The 22,127-nt window shown below is 43.5% G+C and overlaps 1 protein-coding gene across 1 annotated transcript in view; it reads left to right on the forward strand.

Moving 5' to 3' along the window:
* Positions 1 to 3,095: 3,095 nt before the first annotated feature.
* The window catches only part of loxl2b (lysyl oxidase-like 2b), a 54,647-nt gene continuing 35,615 nt past the window's right edge, over positions 3,096 to 22,127 (forward strand). Inside the window, exons 1-3 of the mRNA XM_022208907.2 lie at positions 3,096 to 3,229; positions 6,642 to 6,986; positions 7,253 to 7,428. Coding sequence (XP_022064599.2) covers positions 6,653 to 6,986; positions 7,253 to 7,428 — 510 coding nt within the window. The 5' untranslated portion in view covers positions 3,096 to 3,229; positions 6,642 to 6,652. The remainder of the gene's footprint in view (positions 3,230 to 6,641; positions 6,987 to 7,252; positions 7,429 to 22,127) is intronic.

The following is a 22,127-nucleotide window of genomic DNA, read 5'->3' on the forward strand; positions in this document are numbered from 1 at the left end:
GTTTTGATCTGATACCACAGCAACAGAACTCGGCTCCTATTGGTCCACGTGACCAAAAACTGCTGCACGCACTGCAAATCCTAGTCCGCCCGTGTAAATATCACTACGCCACAGTAAAAAAAAGACCGACACAAAAACGCTAATTATTAAAAAATGACTGGAAACGGTGAGTAGAAACGTTTTTTGGGTACTAATTAGCAATAGATATATCTTATAAAGCAGAGTTCATGTAGATCCACTTGAGTGAAACGAACCAACACAATCTCGTTCAGCCAATACAGCCTATTAAAAAGAACAGTCTCTGGTTGGCTTTTTTGCAGATATAATCCATGTTGGCCTCCAAAGTCAGTTTGTCATCCAACATGGTGCCCAAATGGATGAGATGGAGCTGCATGATGCAGGAGGATGGAGTGGTACTGCTCCTTCTTCATGATACCCCGAACTTCAAACAAATCCCCTACTCTGTCACCTGCAGAACATCCCCATACCATGATACTACCACCTCCATGCTTTACTGTGGGTGTTAGCATGGTGCTTCCAGACGTTCACCAGTCTGTCTGCAGACATAGACTCTGATTAGAACCAAATAGTTCAAACTTGCTTTCATCAGAACGTGTTTCCAGTCATCATGAATCCTACTTTTGTGGGTTTTTCCCCACTCAAATCTGTTTTTGTTGTTCTTTGGACAAAGTAGTGTTCTTTTTATTTTTCATTTTGTGCAGGTTCACAACCTTTCAGACCAGCTTTTCTCAGACATGTTTTCCCAGTTGTCAGAGGTTTGTATTTGTCCTTGTCATGCTGATTTCCTCCCTTACTTGTGGTGCTGTTCTCTCTTACTGGTGACAATGAGATGTTTATCCTCTGCTTTTGTGGGAATCTTCTTTCTTCCAGTCCTTTTTCTGTCATAACTTCCAGTTTCTTCTAGTCTTTTCAGCGTGTAGTGAATTCCTCTGTTGGACACCATTAAGTGTTTTGTAATTTCTCTTTCAGTGGATCCTTCTTTCCTCAACGTACAAATCTGTTGTCTTGTTTCTTTACTCGGCTGTTTCTTTCCAGACATTCCTGTGGTAGTTATAAAGATATGGACACATTTGAAATTTATTGGGATTTCTGTATGCAAACTCTCACAAGTCAAAGAGCTAAAATGAATAATGCAACATGAGATTTGTTTTTTACTTTTGCACTGAAATTGTGACTCTTATAAATCTTCTCAACCCTAAAATTAAGCCCCTCTTTTCTTTCATTTAGATTTAGTCAGCAGTTGTCTGGTAACATCGATGTTTATGGTGACTTCTCTTCTCTGCGTTGTGTTAATTCAACCGAGACACAGACTTTAGTTTGGAGGTAATCTCCGTTTATTTCAGCCTTGACAGCCGATAAAAACACACACAAATGATCTTCTGTCAATTTACAAGCCCTGTACTCCTACAGAAATTAAATAATGCAAACCCATACTAGATTGGGAAAGTGAACTTACATGACATAAAAACACACTAAGTACAGCTGCACAATCTGTCTAACCTCTCTCAAGGGTCTCAAACAAAAGGGGAGAGGTAAGGCGGGAAAAAGTAATTCATAGGACGGCGTGGGGCGGCTAAAAGTGTCCGTAGGGCACAGGAGACCCCAGTGAAGGTTCCACACAACAACCTAGAGACAGATGTGATTACAATAACAAACATAAAAACTATACAAACAATATATGGAATGTTATATATTAATACAATGATACATAAATGTTTAACCTGTAATGTAATGAGTTTAAGTTATAATAAGAGGGACTAGTTAGCACATGCTGTGATGCGCAGTCATTAGTGACTAAGGTGGGGTGTGGTCATGTGCTCAGGAATCTGCAGGGGCATAAATAAATAATACACATGCTAGGCATGTATGTTCCTGACATCCTCCATTAAAGTTCGTCTCTAAAGATACTGGCTGGGATTGATCACTGACGTTACATAACCCACGACCACTGCTGCACCGCTGACCCTGTTACACACCTGAAGGAAAAGGGAGGAAAATTATGCGAATCAGTGGAAGTAAAATCTGATCATGCAGTAAATGGATCATTCCAGAACTGAAGGACATCTGGACTCCAAAATGTTTGAAAAATCAGCCTCATCTTTTCCAGTGTTCTGCTCCATGTTGATCAATAATAGGTATTGATTGTCTCATTTTATTCCATGTTTTCTGTGTTGTTGCTAACCCTACTCTAATCCATGCTAATGTGAGCTTTTTCTCAGCAGTAGAAGCTAGATATTTAGCTAGCTGTTACTGCTGACCACTGATGGAAAACAGTCCAAAGAATGAGTCTGATCCTGATAATATGAGGTAGAGAGAGACATTCAATCAAGGCTGACAATGGATGAAAAGATGGAAAATAGAAGAGAGGACATAGCTTTGATCTACACATTCTGTAGGAACACTGATGGAGGATGGAAACGACTAAAACTGGACAGAAAAGACAGAAACATCATCACCAGGTTCTGTTAAGATGTGGAACACGTTCCCTATATATTATATTTATTATTTAAAATATTATGTTGATTAAAGAATTTTCCCACAATTACAGAGACATCAATAAAAAAATAAATAAAACAAAAAAAATTAGATTCTAACTGTTTTATTAGAGATACAGTTTGGTCAACTGTATTATTTTGGGAAAATGACATTGCAGGGGAACTCCAGACTTATTTGGTATTTAAAAATATATTTTAAACATTCTTTTCTCCTAGTTTTGTTTAGATTTGGTCTCAGGACAAAACCTATTACACAACTACTGCCTGTTCTAGGATTTTCTACATAGATTATGGATGTAAAAATGTCCTCCAGTTCTGGAATGAGCCATAAATGCATCCCATAATCTGTAGAATTCATCCTGAGTTCTAAGAAAGGCATTGTGAACAGATACGTTAAGTTGCTTCCAAACTTCTGGCCTGTAGAGTAGGACAAAGCTTAAACCACACATTTCCGACAGTCTTTGAAAGCAGCACATAGCTGTACGTTCAGGCTGGAAGCGATTCTCTTTCCTGGGCCATCCCATAATAAATCCTCCAGTCTACGGGCCGTGTGAGCTCATAGGGATTGGGAGTGGAGTGGGAGTGGAGTGGGAGGGACCAGGTCCTTCCAGAGCAGAAGGAGTGAAAGTTTGGAGCAGCTGAGTGGAGGCTGGTGTGCTGAGAGGACTGCTGGTTCCTGCTGCTGCAGCTTCAGGACGGACGGAGGAACCAAAGTAAGTCCAGCTGCAGCTCGTTACTGAGTCCAGCCAGGCATGGAGCGGAGTTCAGGCTGTTTACTGAGACCTGCTGACTGAAGGAGATTACCGTGATGATGCTGCAGGAGAGTCTCTGCTTTGGTTTTCAGACTTCAGTCTTCCATTGGAAACATGCTGAGTCTTTTCTCTGGAAACATGAGCTAGCTTCTCAGTTCTTTTCTTATTTGATCCTGCCTGTACTGTGCTTTACATTTTAAGCTTTTTATGCATAAGAATAGAGTTAAAACAAGGAGTCAGTTAATGCAGCCTCTCCATTGGGAGGATTTGCTGTGTTTCTGGGTTTCATAACATGAGGTTTTTTGTTTTTTTTCCTTCCTGGCATTTCATTGTCTAAACAATGGTTCCATTTATCTGGAAAATATCCAGTAGCTTCATCCTTGAAGAAGTTCAAAATTAAAATGAGAATCAAAGCTGTGTAATGTTGTTTAAAATGCTCACATTCAGGGTTTCTTCTGAGTCCGGCCCTTTGTGTTTCTAGAATGACTTCAGAAATGTGTTAAAGGGTGAGTAGTGGAACAGACGTGTGCGTTAGAAAAGGCCATGAGGAGCAGTTGACATTCTTATGAAGTGACATTTTGACCTTTAGCCGATGCAGGGATCCCTTCCAGCAGCAGGTGGGACTCAGGAGTCTGACATGGAGCTGGAAGCAGGACGTAGATATGGAACTAAAAGGCCTTCCTCCCAGCACGATGCTCCTGACATTAAGAGTCTTTAAAGAGAGGTCCACCCACATACAGTCTGAAAATGTCCTGGAAGCTGGATGTCTTTGGTCCAGAAATGCCAGTGTTTGTGGTTCAGTGGAGCTGCTGCTTCTGTGGTTTGTCTGTAAGGCTAAGGATCTGATCCTGGATCTGTTGCTCTGTGTGATCAGATGTGGCTGCAGCTTCGTCCGCCCCTTATCCTCTCTGAACAGGAAAGAGCTTCAGTTGCAGAACGCGAGCGCGTGAGTCGCTGTAAAGCCCTCTTCACTTTTCGATGATTCCCTTAGCTGAGCCTCTCCTCTCTGACTGGTTTCTGTCTGGACTGACAGTCGGAAACAGACCCAGAGGCTTCATTCCATCTGCTCATTGTGGAGTGTGTGTTGGTTCTAGCTTGTGTAACTGCTGCCACGTTACACAGCGAGGAGAGTAGAAATCCAGCCGCTGATGGATCATCCGCATCCTGCCAGATGTTTCTACACAAAAGCACAAGATTTCCAGGTTTTCACATTCCACTAGTGTGTGTGGAGCCGCAGTGATCCCAGTTGCATGAAAGTATTTGAGTTTTGTCGCTTCGTGAACCTTTGGTTTCATCAGTACTGGAATTATGAAATATTGCTCCTGTTCAGAGGTTAGTGGGAGCAGTGGTCGGATCTACCAGGATGTTTCTGGAGGAGCTTGGTGTTATATCAGGGCAGGTATCTGGTTCAGGCTGCTTCACTCAAACCAAACAGCTGGGTGATCAGGGAATAGTTGTACCTACTTAATTCCTCCTACTAATGTCAGAATGATAATTGAACCAGTCCTCAGCTGTATAAAGATTCTCTTTCCTGTTTTAACGAACATAAAGGGAGTTTCTCTGTCCTGTGGAAAGTTCTCTGCAGCATAGAAAGTAAGACATCTTTTATTGACTACCACTTGTTCAGGAAAAGCTTTTTTACCCAACTGCAGAATAAGCGATCACTGATGAGGGAAGAGCCCTGATCAGTGGCATTAAAGTATTTTGGCCACTTGGGGCAATGAAAGCAGCTGTAAACTAAGTATTAACTGACGTCACAAAGTTGTGTGAATACGTTGGCAAGCTGTTTTGTTTTTCACAGTTAGCAGGCATGAAGGAACAGTATTTATCTTGAGAGAAGTCCAGTGACGCCTACCTTTTAGCTTTGCTTTTGGTCCCTGCTAACTCTGTAAGGAAACGGTTGACTCAGAGCTAAATGCTGACTTTGTCATGAGTTGGAAATGGTCCAGTAGTGCACAGTGGGTTTGTCCAAGCTTTTGTGTAAAAATGTATTTTTTCTGTTTCTACTGGAGGTTAAGCTCACCCAAATAAATAAATTTGTCGAATGTAGAATCAAAACTATGGGCTGAGAGATACTAAAATGCTCCAAAACACTGAAGGGTGAATGCTCTCTGTAGATCTCTGTAACATCACACGCTGTTGTTCCATTATCAGTAGAAAGAGTGTTTGCTGCACGGGCCTGCACAGTGATCAGTGGTTAGCACTGTCGCTTTGAATTTCTTGAATTTACCTCAGGATTAATAAAGTATCCATCCATCCATCCATCCATCCATCCATCATTGCCTCACAGCTAGAAGATCCCGGTTCGTGTCCCGGTTCCTTCCTGGATCTTCCTGCATGGAGTCTCCATGTTCTCCTGTACATGTGTGGCTTTTCTCCAGGTTCTCCAGCTTCCTCCCACAGTCCACAAACATGCTGAGGTTAACTGGTGATTCTAAACTGTCTGTAGGTGTGAATGTGAGTGTGATTGTTTGTCTCTATGTGTAGCCCTGTGACAGACTGTTACCTGTCCAGGTGTCTCCTGCCTTCACCCTCAGTCAGCTGGAATAGACTCCACCCCCCCATGACCCTAATGAGAATTAATTGATGGATGGATGGATGGATGGATGATGGATGGATGGATGGATGGATGATGAATGGATGCTGGATGGATGGATGGATGATGGATGGATGGATTGATTAATGGGTGGTGGATGGATGATGGATAGATGCGTTAATGGATGGATGATGGATGGATGAATGATGGATGATGGATGGATAGATGGATTAATGGATCACAGATGGATGGATGATGGATAGATGGATGGAGGATGGATGGATGGATGGATGGATGATAGATAATGGATGGATGATGGATGGATGGGTTAATGGATGGATGATAGATAATGGATGGATGATGGAGGGATGGATGGATGATGGATGGATGGATGGATGATTGATGGATGGATGGATGTTTGCTGCAGGTTTAACCCAAATTGAACCACATGTGAAGTCAGCTGCTTAGAGATGTCAACAATGAAGAACTGCACTTCATGAAGTTGTTTTGAAAACAGCAGGAGCTGAGATGTGCTGACTTCTATCCCCAGAATGGCTAAAAAAAACTAAACGCTCATTTCCTATATTGTCAAATACTCCTTTCCTAGTGTGTGGAGTAGACGTGCTGTTATAAAACTGGAGGTGACCCTGTGGACTGATGAGTGGTTCTCAGACTGTGAAATGACTTTTATGTATAAAATCAGTGGAGTGCCTCTTACAGCATTTCATCCATTGGTCTTCCTTCAGTTGGATTACACAGAAATGAACAACAAATATCAGGGTGCTGCCAGGGGATCTTAATTTCTTAATTTCTCTTCTCTTTTTGTCTTTTCATCAGTTCCATTGAAAATGCTGCCCTGCTGCGCTGTCTTCGTATTGGTGCTACTAAAGCTAGGCCACGCCCAGTATGAGCACCTGGGCTACCCACCCGGCTACCCTGACCCGGAACAGGAACACTACACGGCTCCCCAGCTGGCCCCAGACACGCCCAGGATTCAGCTCCGCCTGGCTGGAGATAAGAGGAAGCACAACGAGGGCCGGGTGGAGGTCTTCTACAACGGAGAGTGGGGGACGGTCTGTGATGACGACTTCAGCATCCACGCTGCTCAGGTGGTGTGTCGGGAGCTGGGCTACCTGGAGGCCGTCTCATGGTCACCATCTTCAAAATACGGGAAAGGAGAAGGTAGCTCCATCATTTTCCTTTGAGCAGCAGGCAGTAAACTAGGCCTACAATAAAACCAGATGACGACATTGTGGTGTAACTCCTGTGCTTGATCATCAGTTTATGTACCTCAGTAGTAACTGGAAAATGTTTTAAGATGAATGTTCCACAGATTTTGGAAAAAGCAGCCTAAGCTTCAGAAAAATCTCTTTTCCTTTGTTTCCACTACTAAAAGGAAAAATGTCTCGCCATGGAAGCACTGCTGAGTCTTTCTTTTGCCTTGTCAGGACCCATCTGGTTCGACAATCTCCACTGCACCGGCAAAGAGAAGACCTTAGCGCTGTGTCCGTCCAACGGGATCGGCGTTTCCGACTGCAAACACAGTGAAGATGTGGGCGTGGTGTGCAGCGACAAGAGAATCCCGGGATTTAAATTCATCAACACGTTGCCCAACCATGTAGAGGTAAGACTGCAGAAACCCTAAAACTTTGAGCCGCTTTGGTTTTCACAGCATCTTTTTCATTTAGTGCTGATGTTTAGTGTTGATGCTAAACTACCGGTGGGATGGTTGGGAGAGCGTTTAACCACAAATGTCTGGTAGAACTGTAGAGTATTTAATACCATTTATCAGGGTCCAGGACACTGTAGTACACAACAGCATTTATTGGTGCACCAGAGAAAGTACTCAGACAGATTTAATGATAAATAACTGCAGGTAATCACAGTCACATCCTTACTGCTAATAGTGAAACAGTTACTGTATGTGCTTCATGGAAAGTCTAAAAAACACATGTTGACTCTGCAGATACCCAACAGGTATTAGTAGCTTGAAGGTGAGGCAGTATCACTTCCTGTTTACACACTGAATCTTGTAATGTGTTTTTATTTTAGTTATTTTATCATTTATCAGATAGTTATCCTGACTGTTTGATAATGTCTGACACAAACAGAGTGAGAGCAGTGGAGATGTGGTGTCTGTGTGAAGCTTTTAGTGGGTTTTCCCATTCTGCTGTGGGACTGTGGAGGGTGTAGCTGGGAATTTAGTTGTTCATTCTGCTCTGCTGACATTGTGAGAGGATTTACACAACTCTTATTTACAGACTGACATGAGAAGTTTCTCCTCCAGCTGCATCCGTACACACTGACCTCTGCATTTAACTGGAGTCATGTTGAAAGTGTTACAGAAAAGGATCCAAACTAGTAAAAGTGCTGTTTTTATGCAAAGCCTCTGTTTTTATAATCTATCATCCCTTTAAGAAAGGAGGTGGATGTCTGAAGTCGGCTTTATGTTCCTGAGATGTTCAAATGGTGAGCACATTATTCATTTCTGTTATGGATGCTGCACTGATCCAAAGGAAGCATTAAAGCTCGTGTCCGGAGTTTCCGTTTGTTTTCAATCTATGTATCATTGTTTAACAAAGCTTAAATGTGTTAGTCTAGTTCGATACTATAATATAAAGTTAGTATGACGCGATATGAAAATGTATTCCTGAGCTCCGCCTTCCTCTCATAGACCCCCATGTTATTCCAAAAAGCGCCGGTCGCTGCCGACCAATCAAGTTCGAGCTTCAGCTTTGTCATGCTGTCAATCAACGGTTACGCGCACAGCAAGCAAGCCCATGCAGAGGTGGGCGAGCTACGCACTACGCAACCGCGCGCACATTTGTTTTGCTTGTGGAGGAGAGAGCATCAGGGATCAGCAGCTTCCAGAAAAGTTACCGATCCCACGGCTTGTCAGGCCAAGAGACTGCAGGACGTTTTTTGGCTCGGGGTGCTCGCGTCGCTCCCCGACCACGGCCTCCATAGCCCGCCTGACGGCTTCGTTTAGATGCCCGACCTCTGGAGGAAGATGTTGGGGCGTCTGGGACATACTCTTCATCAGAGGAGTCATGCAATTCTGAACTCTAGATAGAAATAAATAAACAATGTAACACATATACACGCGTAAATGCACTAAGTCTGATAAACAACGTCATCCAGAGGGATACACGAGTGTAATCACATATTGAAACTTTACTCGTTCGTCCTAGCAGATTCATGTTATTTTGGTATTAGGACAAGTTAGAGTCAATACAGCATTCTAACGTAATTCCTTTATTATTTACTAAATGTACTAAATGTAGAAGAGTGGAAAACAGCAAAACAGGCGAGATGCTGCAGCACTCCGGGCACTTCTCTCATGTACTGCACGCGTGCACAAATAAAGGAAATCAGAGGGAGGGACCAACAGTGTTTTGGGAGACGCTGCGATTCAAACTCCGGACACGAGCTTTAATGTGTACATTCAGGTAACATGTAGGACCACACCCTTATTACCAGCCATGACCTGACTCTGTTTATTGCTCACTAATTTCAGCTAAAAGTAGCTGAAGGCTCAGAAAGTTGTCAGGTGTTGCTAGAAGCATGCGGTCATAATTGTAACATAATTAACCCGCCTCTCCTGATGACCAGACTGTGTTCTGATTGGACGGCTTCTAGAAACCTGACAGACTGGGCTTATCTCTGGAGGCTACAGAAGTGAACTCTGTACATGTTGAAGCCCGTATCCGGTACGGGAAAGAAGAACACCAACAACCAGCTAGTGTTTAAACACTATGGATCAGTTTGTTAGCCCTGTGACAGACTGGTGACCTGTCCAGGGTGTCCCCTGCCTTCACCCCAGTCAGCTGGGATAGACTCCAGCACCCCCCATGACCCTAGTGAGGACAAAGCGGTGTATAGAGGATGGATGATGGATGGATGGATGGATGGATCAGTTTGTTCACAGAAAGTCAGTTCGATGGGAAGGTGAGGTTCTAACATCTACAGGAAGCATGTTTAGATGCATCTGTCTCAACCTCTACAGATCTGAACATGCACAACAAACTCAGAACATTAAGAAAAGGACAGAAAATCACATAAAAAGTTTGAGGAGGAGTAAAAAAATCTAAGCTAAAGGTTAAGACTGACTTACAGGCAAATTGAACACTAAACACTGCATCTTGTGTATCCCACATTTCCCAGCATCTTTTGTTAGATGGTCCCTGCATGGAAAACACCCAAACTGGTCAACACTAAGCTGAGTTCAAGAACGGTTTCCTTATAGACTTATTAAACCTGCTCCAGGCTGAGAGCATCAGACAGTTGTATTCCTAAAACAGTAACTTTCCTGTTTTTTTTCTGTACATAAAGTCAACAGCCCATCCTGACTTTGTGTCTTAATAACGGTCCTTCTAAACAGCCTGTAGTGAAAGTGTGTCAGAGAAAGTGAAGTTAAACTGGTAATTGTTGGGTGTTTCTCATACAGTAACTGTCGTCTGGCCGGACCTTTAAAGACCCCGCTGTGCATCGCGTTCCGCTCTGGCCAATAAGCTTCCAGCTAATTGCCTCCACAAGCAGAGTGTTATCTTTGTGCTCACTGCAGGCCTCATGCATCCACATTCCAACGTTATGAGCAAACTGCAGACCAGAGCTAGAACTGCCTCTGACTCTCCTTCTGACCCACTCCTCTGCTGCTTTGGAGGCAAAAACGAAGGTCTGCCTTTTTCAGAATGCCCTCAGATCTTGTGTGGAGCTTTTCTTTTTGGCAGGATTTACGGTTTGTTAAGGTTGGCTGGAGTAGAAAACTATTGGCTGAGGCTCTGAGCTTCCCAGATGTGCTCTGTGACTGCTGATATTGTTAGTGTGTCAACACTAGAGGGCCACACTTAGTGATGAACCTACATCTGTTGTTGTGAGTTTGAACTCTGTTTGTGCTGTTCTGTATTATATCTGCTCCAAAAAGGCCTGCAGAATGAGTTTTAGTAGATTTTGACTGAAGTTGAGTCTATTTAGTGCTTTGAAAGATGTAGCTTTGCTCCACTGTCTCACTCTGGAACCAATAATAGAGAGCTATTACACAACCAAACATTATTTTCTAGAGCAAAACTTGGAGCCTTCGTTAAAATGCCAACACTCTAGAGCTGTCAGTTTGGCCAGAGACTGGAGTGTCTAGTAATGGCTGGTATGGATTTATTAAGGCCAACTGGCCTGCTCAGAAACTTGCTTCCTTGTTGCACAAACCACAGAAAACCTTTCCTTGTGTCTAGTTGTGTGGCTGTCTGTGTGTTCGTTCGTGTTAACTCCATCTGCTCAGTCAAAGACAAGACTTCCATCAAACATGTCATGAAAACTAATTCTTCTAGATGCTTCACAACCTCAAGGAAAATAGAAAGTAAGTCTGCTTATATAGAAGTCTATGAGAAAGTAACAACACTTCTAACTGGATTTATTTCATGAATACAGCATCATGTTCATTCAGTACATTTTGGTCCTACTTAGAGGAAAATAAATCCAGGTATGTGTTAGGGGGACAGACATCAGCTCTGACTCAACTTCAGATTAAGATTTAAGATTTTTTCTTTGCATACTACCGGTCAAAAGGTTGGGATCACTTAGGAATGTCTTTATTTCTGAAAGAAAAGGATTTTTTTTCAATGAAGATCACACTAAATGAATGATAAATCCAGTGCAGACATTGTTAATGTGGTAAATGACTATTCTAGTTGTAAACAGCTGATTTTTAATGGAATATCTCCATAGGGGTACAGAGGAACATTTCCAGCAACCATCACTCCTGTGTTCTAATGCTACATTGTGTTAGCTAGTGGTGTTCAAAGGCTCATTGATGGTTAGAAAACCCTTGTACAGTTATGTTAGCACATGGATAAAAGTGGGAGTTTTAGGGGCCGTTTACACGAGGACACTTGTAGGTAAAAACGTCAAAATATTTCAACAAAACACCCTACCGTTTATACGAGGACGGCATTTTGGGGGCTTGAAAGTGCAAAAATTTGAAACCAGCCTCCAGAGTGGAAAAGTAGAAAACGCTCCGCCGTTACATTTCCGTCTAAACAGCAAAACGCAAAACTTTGCCGAGATCTGACCACGTCGTGTACGCGATTACGTCACATACGTGCGCCGGTGCTTTGGTTTGCCGGCCGGTACAAGGACGTAAACAAAGATGTGTGAGGAGCAGCAGAGAGAAGCAGAGAGAAGAGGAGAGAGGAGCAATAGAGTGTAGGAGGGAGGAGAAAGAGGGATAGACAGATGGGAAAAATGTAATGGGAGTCAGGTGGGGTGGGGGGTGAGGAAGGAGCCCTGACATTTATGGAAAACATGGAAATGTCTGGATGACCTCAAACTTTTGAACAGTCGTGTGCACAGTAGCTTCTACCAGAACTTTGAAGCATGAGATCACTTCTCTTTAAAGCTGACTTCCTGTACTGAGGTTTACAGAGACCAAAGGTAGAGATTATGATTCTCCAGGGAGCGGCTGGAGAGGTCTAGACGTCTGGAGTCAGGCTGGGATAGCAGCTCGAAAGAAGAAGATCTGACTCAGCTTTTCCATTCACTGAAAGAAGTCACGTGATCCCCAGCATGTGAAGCTCTACAACCCGGTGCTCCGCTCTGGGACACAGCCGGACCGGGCGGCCGGACCGGTCCTTATCGTGGCGACTCACCAGGCAGCCTCACTGTGGGGTGTACAGCCATGACGACATGTCGCTGGGGTTCTGTGGTGTGGATGATTAGTGGGCTGTAAGCTGAGGCACTTCTCAGGTGATTTGAGCTGAGTACAGGGGCACAGCTGAACCACCGCAGAGGAAATGCTCAGACAGAGGGGATCATGGACCTTTACACGCGTGCTGAGATTGTCTTTTTACGTTGTTGAAACACAAAAGGAGGTGTTCCCAGTTTGTGCACTGAAAGGTTTTTTTTTTTAGCGTACTTGCAGAAAACAAACATGTCATTCCATGAATTTTCCTCTTGTGGCTGGTGGATTCCAGCGGCGGTATATTTAGCTTTGTGTTTCAGTCAGTAAACAGCACACAGTGGGAGCCAGTGTTCAGTCTGTCTCTGGAACATTTACCACCGCATCTCTCTGCTCTTTGTGTGTTCCTGGCTTTGAGGAAGTCCTCTGCACTAAGGCTTATATGAGAAGAATTCTGAGGTCTGACCTGTCATCGAGCACGTGCATTTCATCCATTTTAAACCATTTTCAACATTAAGAAATCCCAGGCTTGATGAAATGTGATGTTTGGCAGCATCCACTGAGTGCTGCCTCATTAATCCCAGTCAGATGAACAGAGATGCAGTCAGATCCTGGTTTAAAGGGACAAACACAGCAGTCAGAAACGTCTGAGGAGGAATACTCAGAGTAAATGTCAAATGACTCAGGAGGACACACCTGAGAGGGTGCACAGATGTAATTTGGTGCAAATGTGTTTACTTAAAAATCATTGAAAGCTTTTTAAAAAGTCAGAAGAGGTTATAATAATGTTTTTAAAGTTGTGATTTCACCACCTGGGCTGCAGGACGTTCATATGGGGACTGTTCATGTTCTTTAACACATTAATCAATGACAGAATGAATGTAACAGGAGAAAACACCTCAATTAGTTTACTTTGCCTTTGGTTGGTACTATTTATATTCAGGTTTATGAACTGGGACCACTGCTCGCTGTGGGGATGCTGACCAAATGATTAATGGCTGTGTGATGAACTGCAGCAAAACAGGACCGTGTTCATGGAGGAGTAGTAATGGATGGACATGCAGGTTAGAATACAGCTGTGAGGAACATGACCTTACAACTGACAGAATTCTGTCACATTTACAGACAAATGAAACAGCATTGTTTATTATCCCTGCTCTGAAAAGGGCTTCTTGTTCTGTTATTGATGAGTGAAATCCATCCCAACATGTAGCTCCCTGTGGTGGAAGGAGGTCCTGGAGGCCACGCTGCCTCCTTCTAGTTCTCTGCTAGTCTGCTCTCCTGTTCTAGAACATCTTCTGTGGGATTTGTAGCAGCACAGGAGGGGATTAATAGAACCAAAGCTGTTCCCAGTAGTTGAATTTTTTTCTTCTTTTGCTGCAGCTTTGCCTCCTCTGCCTCTCTAAGGGGATTACAAGTATCTATGAAGTCACCCCAAGCAGAGTTTACAGCTCCCATTTTCCTCTTTCCAGTCATCTTTTCCCTCTGAGGCCTTAAGGTCACATCTTCCACTTTCCTCACACTAAACCTCCAACCATGCAGCGGCCTGGTGCCATAGATTGCCTTGTCAGCCCTTCAGCATGTTTGCACTGTGGATTAATCCACGGCTGCTCTGTGTCGGCCTCAGAATGATTTGAGCGGTTTCATTATGGCGCTCACATCGCAGCTAGATGTTTCCGTTTTCACCCTGAGGCATCACATTCCCACAGCAGGCGGATGTTTAGCCTCTGGAGATTCTAAAATGAGGGTTTCAGCCAGCAGGGCCTGCTTTTACAGAGAAACTGATTTCATGTTAAAGAAACGTGGGTTTGCTGTGTTTTGACATACAGAATCCAGTCTGAGGCTGACAAACATCCGTCCGTGTCAACAGAAGTAACGTCTTTGGCTATTCTGACTGACTTTTGATGTTTCTCCTTTCCAGTCATGTGCCACATATTTGCTGCATTTGGTATTCTGTTGTTGTTGAAGAGGCATGCAGCCATTTAAACTGTCTGGCAGCTGTTCTTCTTTCCCTTCTTAGTCATCAAGGATCTCAGAAGTGGTGACAGAAAAACCCGCTGTTGTCAGACCTGAAGTCAGACTAAATCATGTTTTCAGTTGTACATTTTAAACCTTCTTCTTTTGTTGAAATGGTCCCAGTTCAATGTTTGCTTAAAGTCTTTTGCTGTCATAAAAACCAGACAAACAAAGAGCAGAAGTCCATCTGCTGATGAACGCTGTGTGACGTGGTTACACTTTGGTCCAGATGGGAACAGCTCAGCAGCTCTCCTTTGGTACAGACATTAATGATCCCCAGAGGACGAGGCCTTCTGACTTCAGTTATCCTCTTCCTCCAGCAGGTCACCTTCAGAGTTTTGAGTGCAATGTCTTAACAACGTTTTGTACAGATGTTCATGCACTGTTCAGGTGTCTGAACATCTGTAATAACGTTGATGATACCCCGACTTTTCATTTGGTGCCAGCATCAGGTCAAACTGTTACACGTGGGTTGGTTTATGACCAGAGTGTTGGAGTTTTGAAGCTAACGGCGCCCCCATCAGCCTCACATGAACTCGACAGTTTTTGTTTTATCGGATGACAACTTTTGGATAAATATTTGGAACAGATACTCATGCTATCAGAGAATATCTAGCATTTTCCACCAGTGTTTAGTAAAATAAATCAACACATTGGAGCAGTCATTGACTGCACAGTGGGATGAGTAGTTAGCACGGTCACCTTTCAGCTAGACTTTGTGGATACCTTAAAACAGACCAAACTACAAAATCAGACCTGCACAGCTCTCTATCAATAGAAACACAACACGTCCTCGAGCATCAATAACAATAAATGACATTAGAAAGTTGTTTTATGCTAATGAACCCATCCTCCATTATCCACTGCCTATCCTAGTCCAGGTCTACAGAGCAGCTGACTGATGGAGCTTTTCCACCTCCACCTACTCGGCTCCACTCTGCTGGGTTTGTGAGGTTTTCCATCAGGACGTAGTTCCTGGTACCAGCTACTGTTTTAGTTCCTACTGGGCCGGGGTTCCCAGAGAGCTGATTGGAGCCGATAATGTGACGTCTACAGAGTGCAGGCCTCTGATTGGACAGGGAGTGACGACACACCAGACCTGTACTGTAGACGAATGAAGAGGTGGAGACGTCTCTGTCTTTGGGGGCGGACCAAAGTATCCAGAGGGAGCTGGACGGTGCGACTCACAACCAGGAAGTTTATCAGGAGGTCTCAGAGCAGCTGGCCGGCCACGGATACAGCAGGATGATGAAGCAGTGAAGGGAGAAGCTGAAAATCGGTCCATCAAGGACCACAGCGGTGTTGGAAGTGGTTCATTTACAGCACCGACCGCGATCAACAGGAGGGAGAGTGACCTGGACTCCACCGCTGGATTATCAGAGACCATGTTGGAGGGCGTGAGTGTTTTGTGACTCCACCCACTTTGAGGTGGTGCTGAACTGTAATTGAAAACCACCTAAACCGAGTAGAGTAGGTGGAAAAGCACCTTAAGCAGTTTCCCAAACTTTCCTCTCCACCACCACCTCCTCTTCCAGCTCTTCAGGGGGTTACTGATGTTTTCCTCAGGAGCTGAGAGACGTGATCTCCAGAGTGTCCTGAGTCTGGCCCAGGGTCTCATCCTGGTTGAACACACCTGAAACAGCTCATCTGGCTGGCTCCTGGTAGACAGATGTCCAAACCACCTCATCAGGCTGCTGGTGATGCTCCTCTGACCCTCCAGACTGACTGAGTGAGCCCAGACACCTGTCAGAGGAAACATTTCTAATAAAAGTCACAGACATGGTAAACCAGATGAATAGCCTCTTACACAGAAGACCTCTAGCTAACGTTCCTCTGCCGCTCCAAATGTTAATGTGATGCTACTTATTAGTGGTGCTTGCAGTACTTTTGTAGAACACAATGATATTTACAGTTCCCAAATATTCTACTTCAGGAGTATTAGAAACAGCTTAGGAACACCAAAACCCTCCTGACTTAGAATCCCCCAAACAAAAAGAGTACAGCAGATTTACTTTTTATGTCTCCTAGTAGATGAAGAAATGATTAAATGTGTGATTAATTACAATCAAAAGATTTTTTACAACCAGCACCTGCTGTTTGTGTTTCATGGCGTTTATTCCAGCTAATGTTCCCTGTTTTTACTCTGTTTAGTGTCCAGTACCAGCTGTGTGTGCACAAACGGGACCTAGAAGCCTTCAGTAGGTGTCCTGTCTACACAGGAAACACAACAGTAGTGTAAATTCTTCTCTGAATGTTGGTGAACTAGTTTAAATGTGGTGTATTCACTGGCACACTGCAGACGTTTTCAGCTCAAACAGTTCTGATTTACTTTGCTTGTCTGAGAAGTTTCTTCCCACCAGTCAGACCTTGTCCCCAGCAGTCACTCCCCAGAGTGCCTTATTTTCCCCTTCAGCTTTCATACCATATTAAAATGTTTAATTTCCATTCAATCATTGTCTTTGTAATTTACACTGCGGTTTAGCTCTGTTGTCATGAGTCTGTGAAGCATCTGTTTCCAGTTTAGTAACAAAGGATCTCTTCTGATGGGTTTTAAAGGAGGAACTGCTCACAGCATTCTGAAAACCGTAAAAACACATAATCTTCACTTTGCTGCACAGCTGGTGGAATTCTCTGGGAAAACTGTGTATTAATTAGACACGTTTTCATTTCTTGAAGTCCATATAGTAATAAGACGTCTAGACCGCCTAAATGTTCTTCAGGAGACGTGTCACTGCTTCCTTCCCTCCATATGAAGCAGGTCTCAGGGTTTGTGGTGGATGTGAGGTGACTTCTGCTGGCTGGAGTTTACCGTCTATTGGAACCACATGTTTCTGGGCTCTGTCTTTACTTCACTGTGAGCTGTAGAAGGGTTACCATAGTAACCATGCTGCGCTATGGGCTGCATTCACTCATCCTCAGGTAGTCACAGATGACTGTGGGTAAGATAAGGTAGCTGAATACCAAACGTCATGATAAGCTGTTGGACGTCAGCAGCCACCAGCCTGTCCTGGTCCAGGATTCAGTCCTCCTGGGTCCTCAGCAGCTCCGTGTCATCTGGTCAGGATGGTCTGGTCCTTGTCAAAGCCACCAAGGTCTCTGCACCTCCAAGTTCTCTTTGAATGTGGAGTAAAGACGAACTGTTGGTTAACTACCGTACATCCAGGACCCAGACCTGCCCCCAGATAACCTCTGATCCACTCCATCAGCATCCCTCATGTTTTAGTTCCTCACTGGAGATTTCCTGCTTTGGATGTTGACATTTTATCAGATGTGATTCATGAGGAGTGATAAAGTCTCTGACCATCACTGTTTCTCATTAACTAGCTAGAAGGAACCTGCAGAGCAACACCAGAAGAACAAAGAAAGAACATTTGATTTTAGGAGTGAAACCAACAGGCTTCTAGACTGAGAGGGTTTTATCTCCAGCTGAAGGGTTCACTTCAACATTTTATGTGTTTCTGTGTGATGGTTGATGGTGAATGTAGAGCAACAGGATTCTAAACTAAAACTGCATATTTTCCTTCTTCACTGGATCGACATAAAACAAAAACCATGAAGTAACTTTGTAAACCCCACAGTTAATGTGGATAAGTCAGACTGCTGAAGCCATGAGGATTTTACCCCCATCTCTCCCAGTGAAGCTTTATCACAAAGCAATCATTTGGTAGCTGTTAAAGGATGGAAGGAAGCTTCTTTAAGACATGATTAGTAAGACCTGCCAGACTTTAAAGTGAAAGCTTGTGGCGGTTAGAGTTCAGGAATATTGGCGAGCTTCTGATAAATGTTTCTGTGCAGCAGCTTTACAGCCCATTCTGCTGGTTTATTGATTTATACTTGTGGTACAGCTACAGTATGCTGGTCTGTCAGCATTCAGCTCCTCTCAGGAGGAGGTTTACCTGATCATCACGTCTTCACAGAAACTCACTTCTTGTGAAATAAAGACCTCTCCTGAGCTGCTCCCCTGTAGCCGCAGACGGACACTGAATGAGAAGAGAAGCTTTTATAGAAGCATTTTCTTTTTGTATTTATTTACAATAGATAATACTATACTTTTCAATTCTGGCAGTGATGCAGCTTATAGACTGGATCCATGGATTAGTTAAAGATTTCTGTATCATTGCCAGATAGCATCACTGTAACCATGACAACCAGTGAACACTACATCAGCTGATTGTGATCCTACTACAAAGAACTTATCCATCAGAAATGATAGAAAAACGGAGCATCCGTTTTCTTGTTTGTAATATTAATTCATATAAGTTTTGGGGAATATCTGGTATTTGCCAAAACTTCAGCATCAACCATTAATATATCAACAATTAGCGTTGAGCTGTCTTTCCTTTTTTTGAGGAATAAAAAGGCATAATAATGCTTTTGATGAAGTAATGGACAGTCGTTGTTGTTCAGTTGGTCTGATTCATGGATTCATTTGTTTTTACTTTTAAATCGATGCGTTCTTCTGCCTGTAAGAAGCTTCAGACCTAATGGAGGGTCTCCTGCATTCATGTGATTCATATCTTTTTCTCCAGTTGTAGTTTTTGAATATATCTGTGTTCTGTGGTCACTGGAAAAGCTGCCATTAAATCACTTCAGTGCAAACTGGCTGCAGCTGCAAGTCTGACTGTTTTTTTTGGTTGAACAAAGTCTGAATGCTGAGATTTATTTGTGATTCTGTTGGAAATATTCTCATGTGTTTCCAGTCAGCTGTCTGCAGGACTGAGCAGAGCTAAGGGCTATGAAGAGGTTCACCATGCTTTCTTTTTTAGTTTGAAAATCAACAACAACTTATATTTAAGGTAATAAGAAGCATTCAGATGTCTGTCTGTATCGGCCTGCTTTTAAAGCTGCACCAATCACCAGTTAAAACAACAACAGATGCTCCTTTAGCCTGTTTATCTGCATGTTTGTGTGTTAAAGCTACAAAATGAGGCGTGGATCAGATGACTGTGTGTAATGTGAATGTTAATTACAGAGAATTATCGCTGTGATCTGCTGTGCCTACAGCACTACACGTCGTTTTAAAGCCTGCAAACTTTCTGTTCTGGTTTAGTTTCACCACTCTCATCAGGGCCATTTCCAGCTGCAGCAGGCAGCTATTTCAATCCAAGAAAAAAAAGAAAAAAAAAGATACCCAGCACCAAAGAGCAGGCAGAGCTAGCAGCTAGCTATGAAGGAAGGTCCAAAAGAAACGGATATTGATCTGTGAAGTCAGTAGAGTCCACAGCAGGAGACACAGGTGGACACAAACAAAGAGCCAGAGAACACAGCTTAACTCTGCAGTGATGCTTCAACTGTATCATTCCTGCAGAATCCTTGTTGTTTCTCCGTTGCTGTTCATAAGGACTTACTTCCTACAGAGAGAGAGGTGCACTTTAACATGTAGAATCAAGAAAGTTGGTGCATTAAAGCAGCTTTTCAAACAGGAAATATGCTCTATAGTGGAACTTCTCAGTATCCTCTGGGATCAGACTGACTTTGCAACAGATTGAGGCCTTTCACCTTTTCCCAACCACTCATCCCACTAATGGCTTTTCCATCTGAGCCACTTCTTTTCTTGGAAAGCAAAGACTCAGGAATGGCCCTCCTCCCTGGAGTGTGCCGAAACAAGATGCATATGTTGGAAATCTCTTCTTTTGTGCAGTCAAATAGCCATTCTTTTGTCTGCAGACATACAGAAGAGAAGACCCTGTGAACCCTAAACAGGAAGTGAGGTAGGAGGAATTAAAGGAAGCGTGGGTGTGAATTAACCACGGAACAACATGGATGACCGAAACTGACTGAAACAGTTGTTTCTGGACCCATTTGTCTTTCTGTGTTATGAGATGTTCGGTCATAGAATCTCTGCTTGTTGATTGGTTAGAGGCTGCTCTCATCTGATTCACAGCTTTGGCTCTAACTATCCAGTCATGTACTGTACATCCAGTAGACCCACACCAGCTCACCACCACCACATTTCCAGTCATGATCTTGTTGCATGAGTTCAGCCTTTATGCAGTTTTGTGTCCTCTGCATCCAGACCTCACTGCCTCGGACCACAGTGATTAATGTGGTTATCTCTGGGAGAAAATAGCAGACAGACTGATGATTTGTAGTTCTGACTCTGGTGGCATCTGCCCTTCCTTGGAGGCAAATACCAGCTGATTAAACCGTGCTTTCTAAGTTTTTGTTGGCTGTAAATGAAAGGAGCTGGTATCAGGTCCATCTGATGAACCCCTCCAGCCAGACCTCCCCTCAGCTGCTCCGTCACGTAGCACAAGAACCAAGCTTTGGTTTGTAATCGTTTTAATAAACTCGATTTGTACAACACTGTTCTAAAAAAAAAAAAAAAGTTACAAAGTGCTTTCCATGCATGGACCACAGAACATTTAAAAGCTGAGGAAGATAGAATCAGGTAATTAAACTAATGCCAACAGTAAATATAACTACAAATGATGAAACAGATGAGATATTCTAGCAGCAGAATGAAAGAGGAAGTACTGATTTAATAATTTCAGCTGATTTTTGTCTGCAAAGTGTTTGGCTTCTGGCTGAGTTTTGCTGAGGCGGTTGGAGGTTTCCTCTAAACTTACACTGACAAACCAGCCACTTTTTTTTAAATATTTTTTATTTTATTTTATAGGACAGTGGAGAGAAAGAGAGAGAGAGACAGGAAACATGTATAGAAGAGTGGGGGAATGACCTGCAGTAAATGGCGTGGGTCGGACTCCAACCCATGAACGCTGCATTGAAGAATATAGCTCCTGTTTATGAGCTACCAGGGCATCCCAACAAACCAGTCGTTCCTGATTAGTCTGTTGGAATTATAAACTGTCATAAAATGGTAATCATACCGCTACATGAGACCGCTTCCCGATGCGGGAGCTTGCAGATCATGTCAGGGCAGCTGAAACCTTTTTTCCATCTCTGTTTTTAGAGGGAAACAGTTTTTACATCCACAAACTGGATGTAAATAAAACTGGATGGATGCATGGATGAGGGATGGATGGATAGTGGATGATGGATAGTGGATGGATGCATAGATGGATGGATGATGGATGGAGGGATGGATGAGGGATGGATGATTGATGGATGCATGGATGAAGGATGGATGGATAGTGGATGGATGATTGATGGATGCATGGATGAGGGATGGATGGATAGTGGATGGATGATTGATGGATGCATGGATGAGGGATGGATGGATAGTGGATGGATGCATAGATGGATGCATGGATGGATGATGGATGGAGGGATGGATGATTGATGGATGCATGGATGAAGGATGGATGGATGGATGGATGGATGGATGGATGATGGTGGATGGATGAAGGAGGGATGGATGGATGGATGGATGATGGTGGATGGATGAAGGAGGGATGGATGGATGGATGGATGATGGTGGATGGATGAAGGAGGGATGGATGGATGGATGGATGGATGATGGATGGAGGGATGGATGAGGGATGGATGATTGATGGATGCATGGATGAAGGATGGATGGATGGATGATGGTGGATGGATGAAGGAGGGATGGATGGATGGATGATGGATGATGGTGGATGGATGAAGGAGGGATGGATGGATGGATGGATGATGGTGGATGGATGAAGGAGGGATGGATGGATGGATGGATGGATGGATGATGGTGGATGGATGGA

This window comes from Acanthochromis polyacanthus, chromosome 7, assembly GCF_021347895.1.
Source record: "Acanthochromis polyacanthus isolate Apoly-LR-REF ecotype Palm Island chromosome 7, KAUST_Apoly_ChrSc, whole genome shotgun sequence".
NCBI lineage: Eukaryota > Metazoa > Chordata > Actinopteri > Pomacentridae > Acanthochromis > Acanthochromis polyacanthus.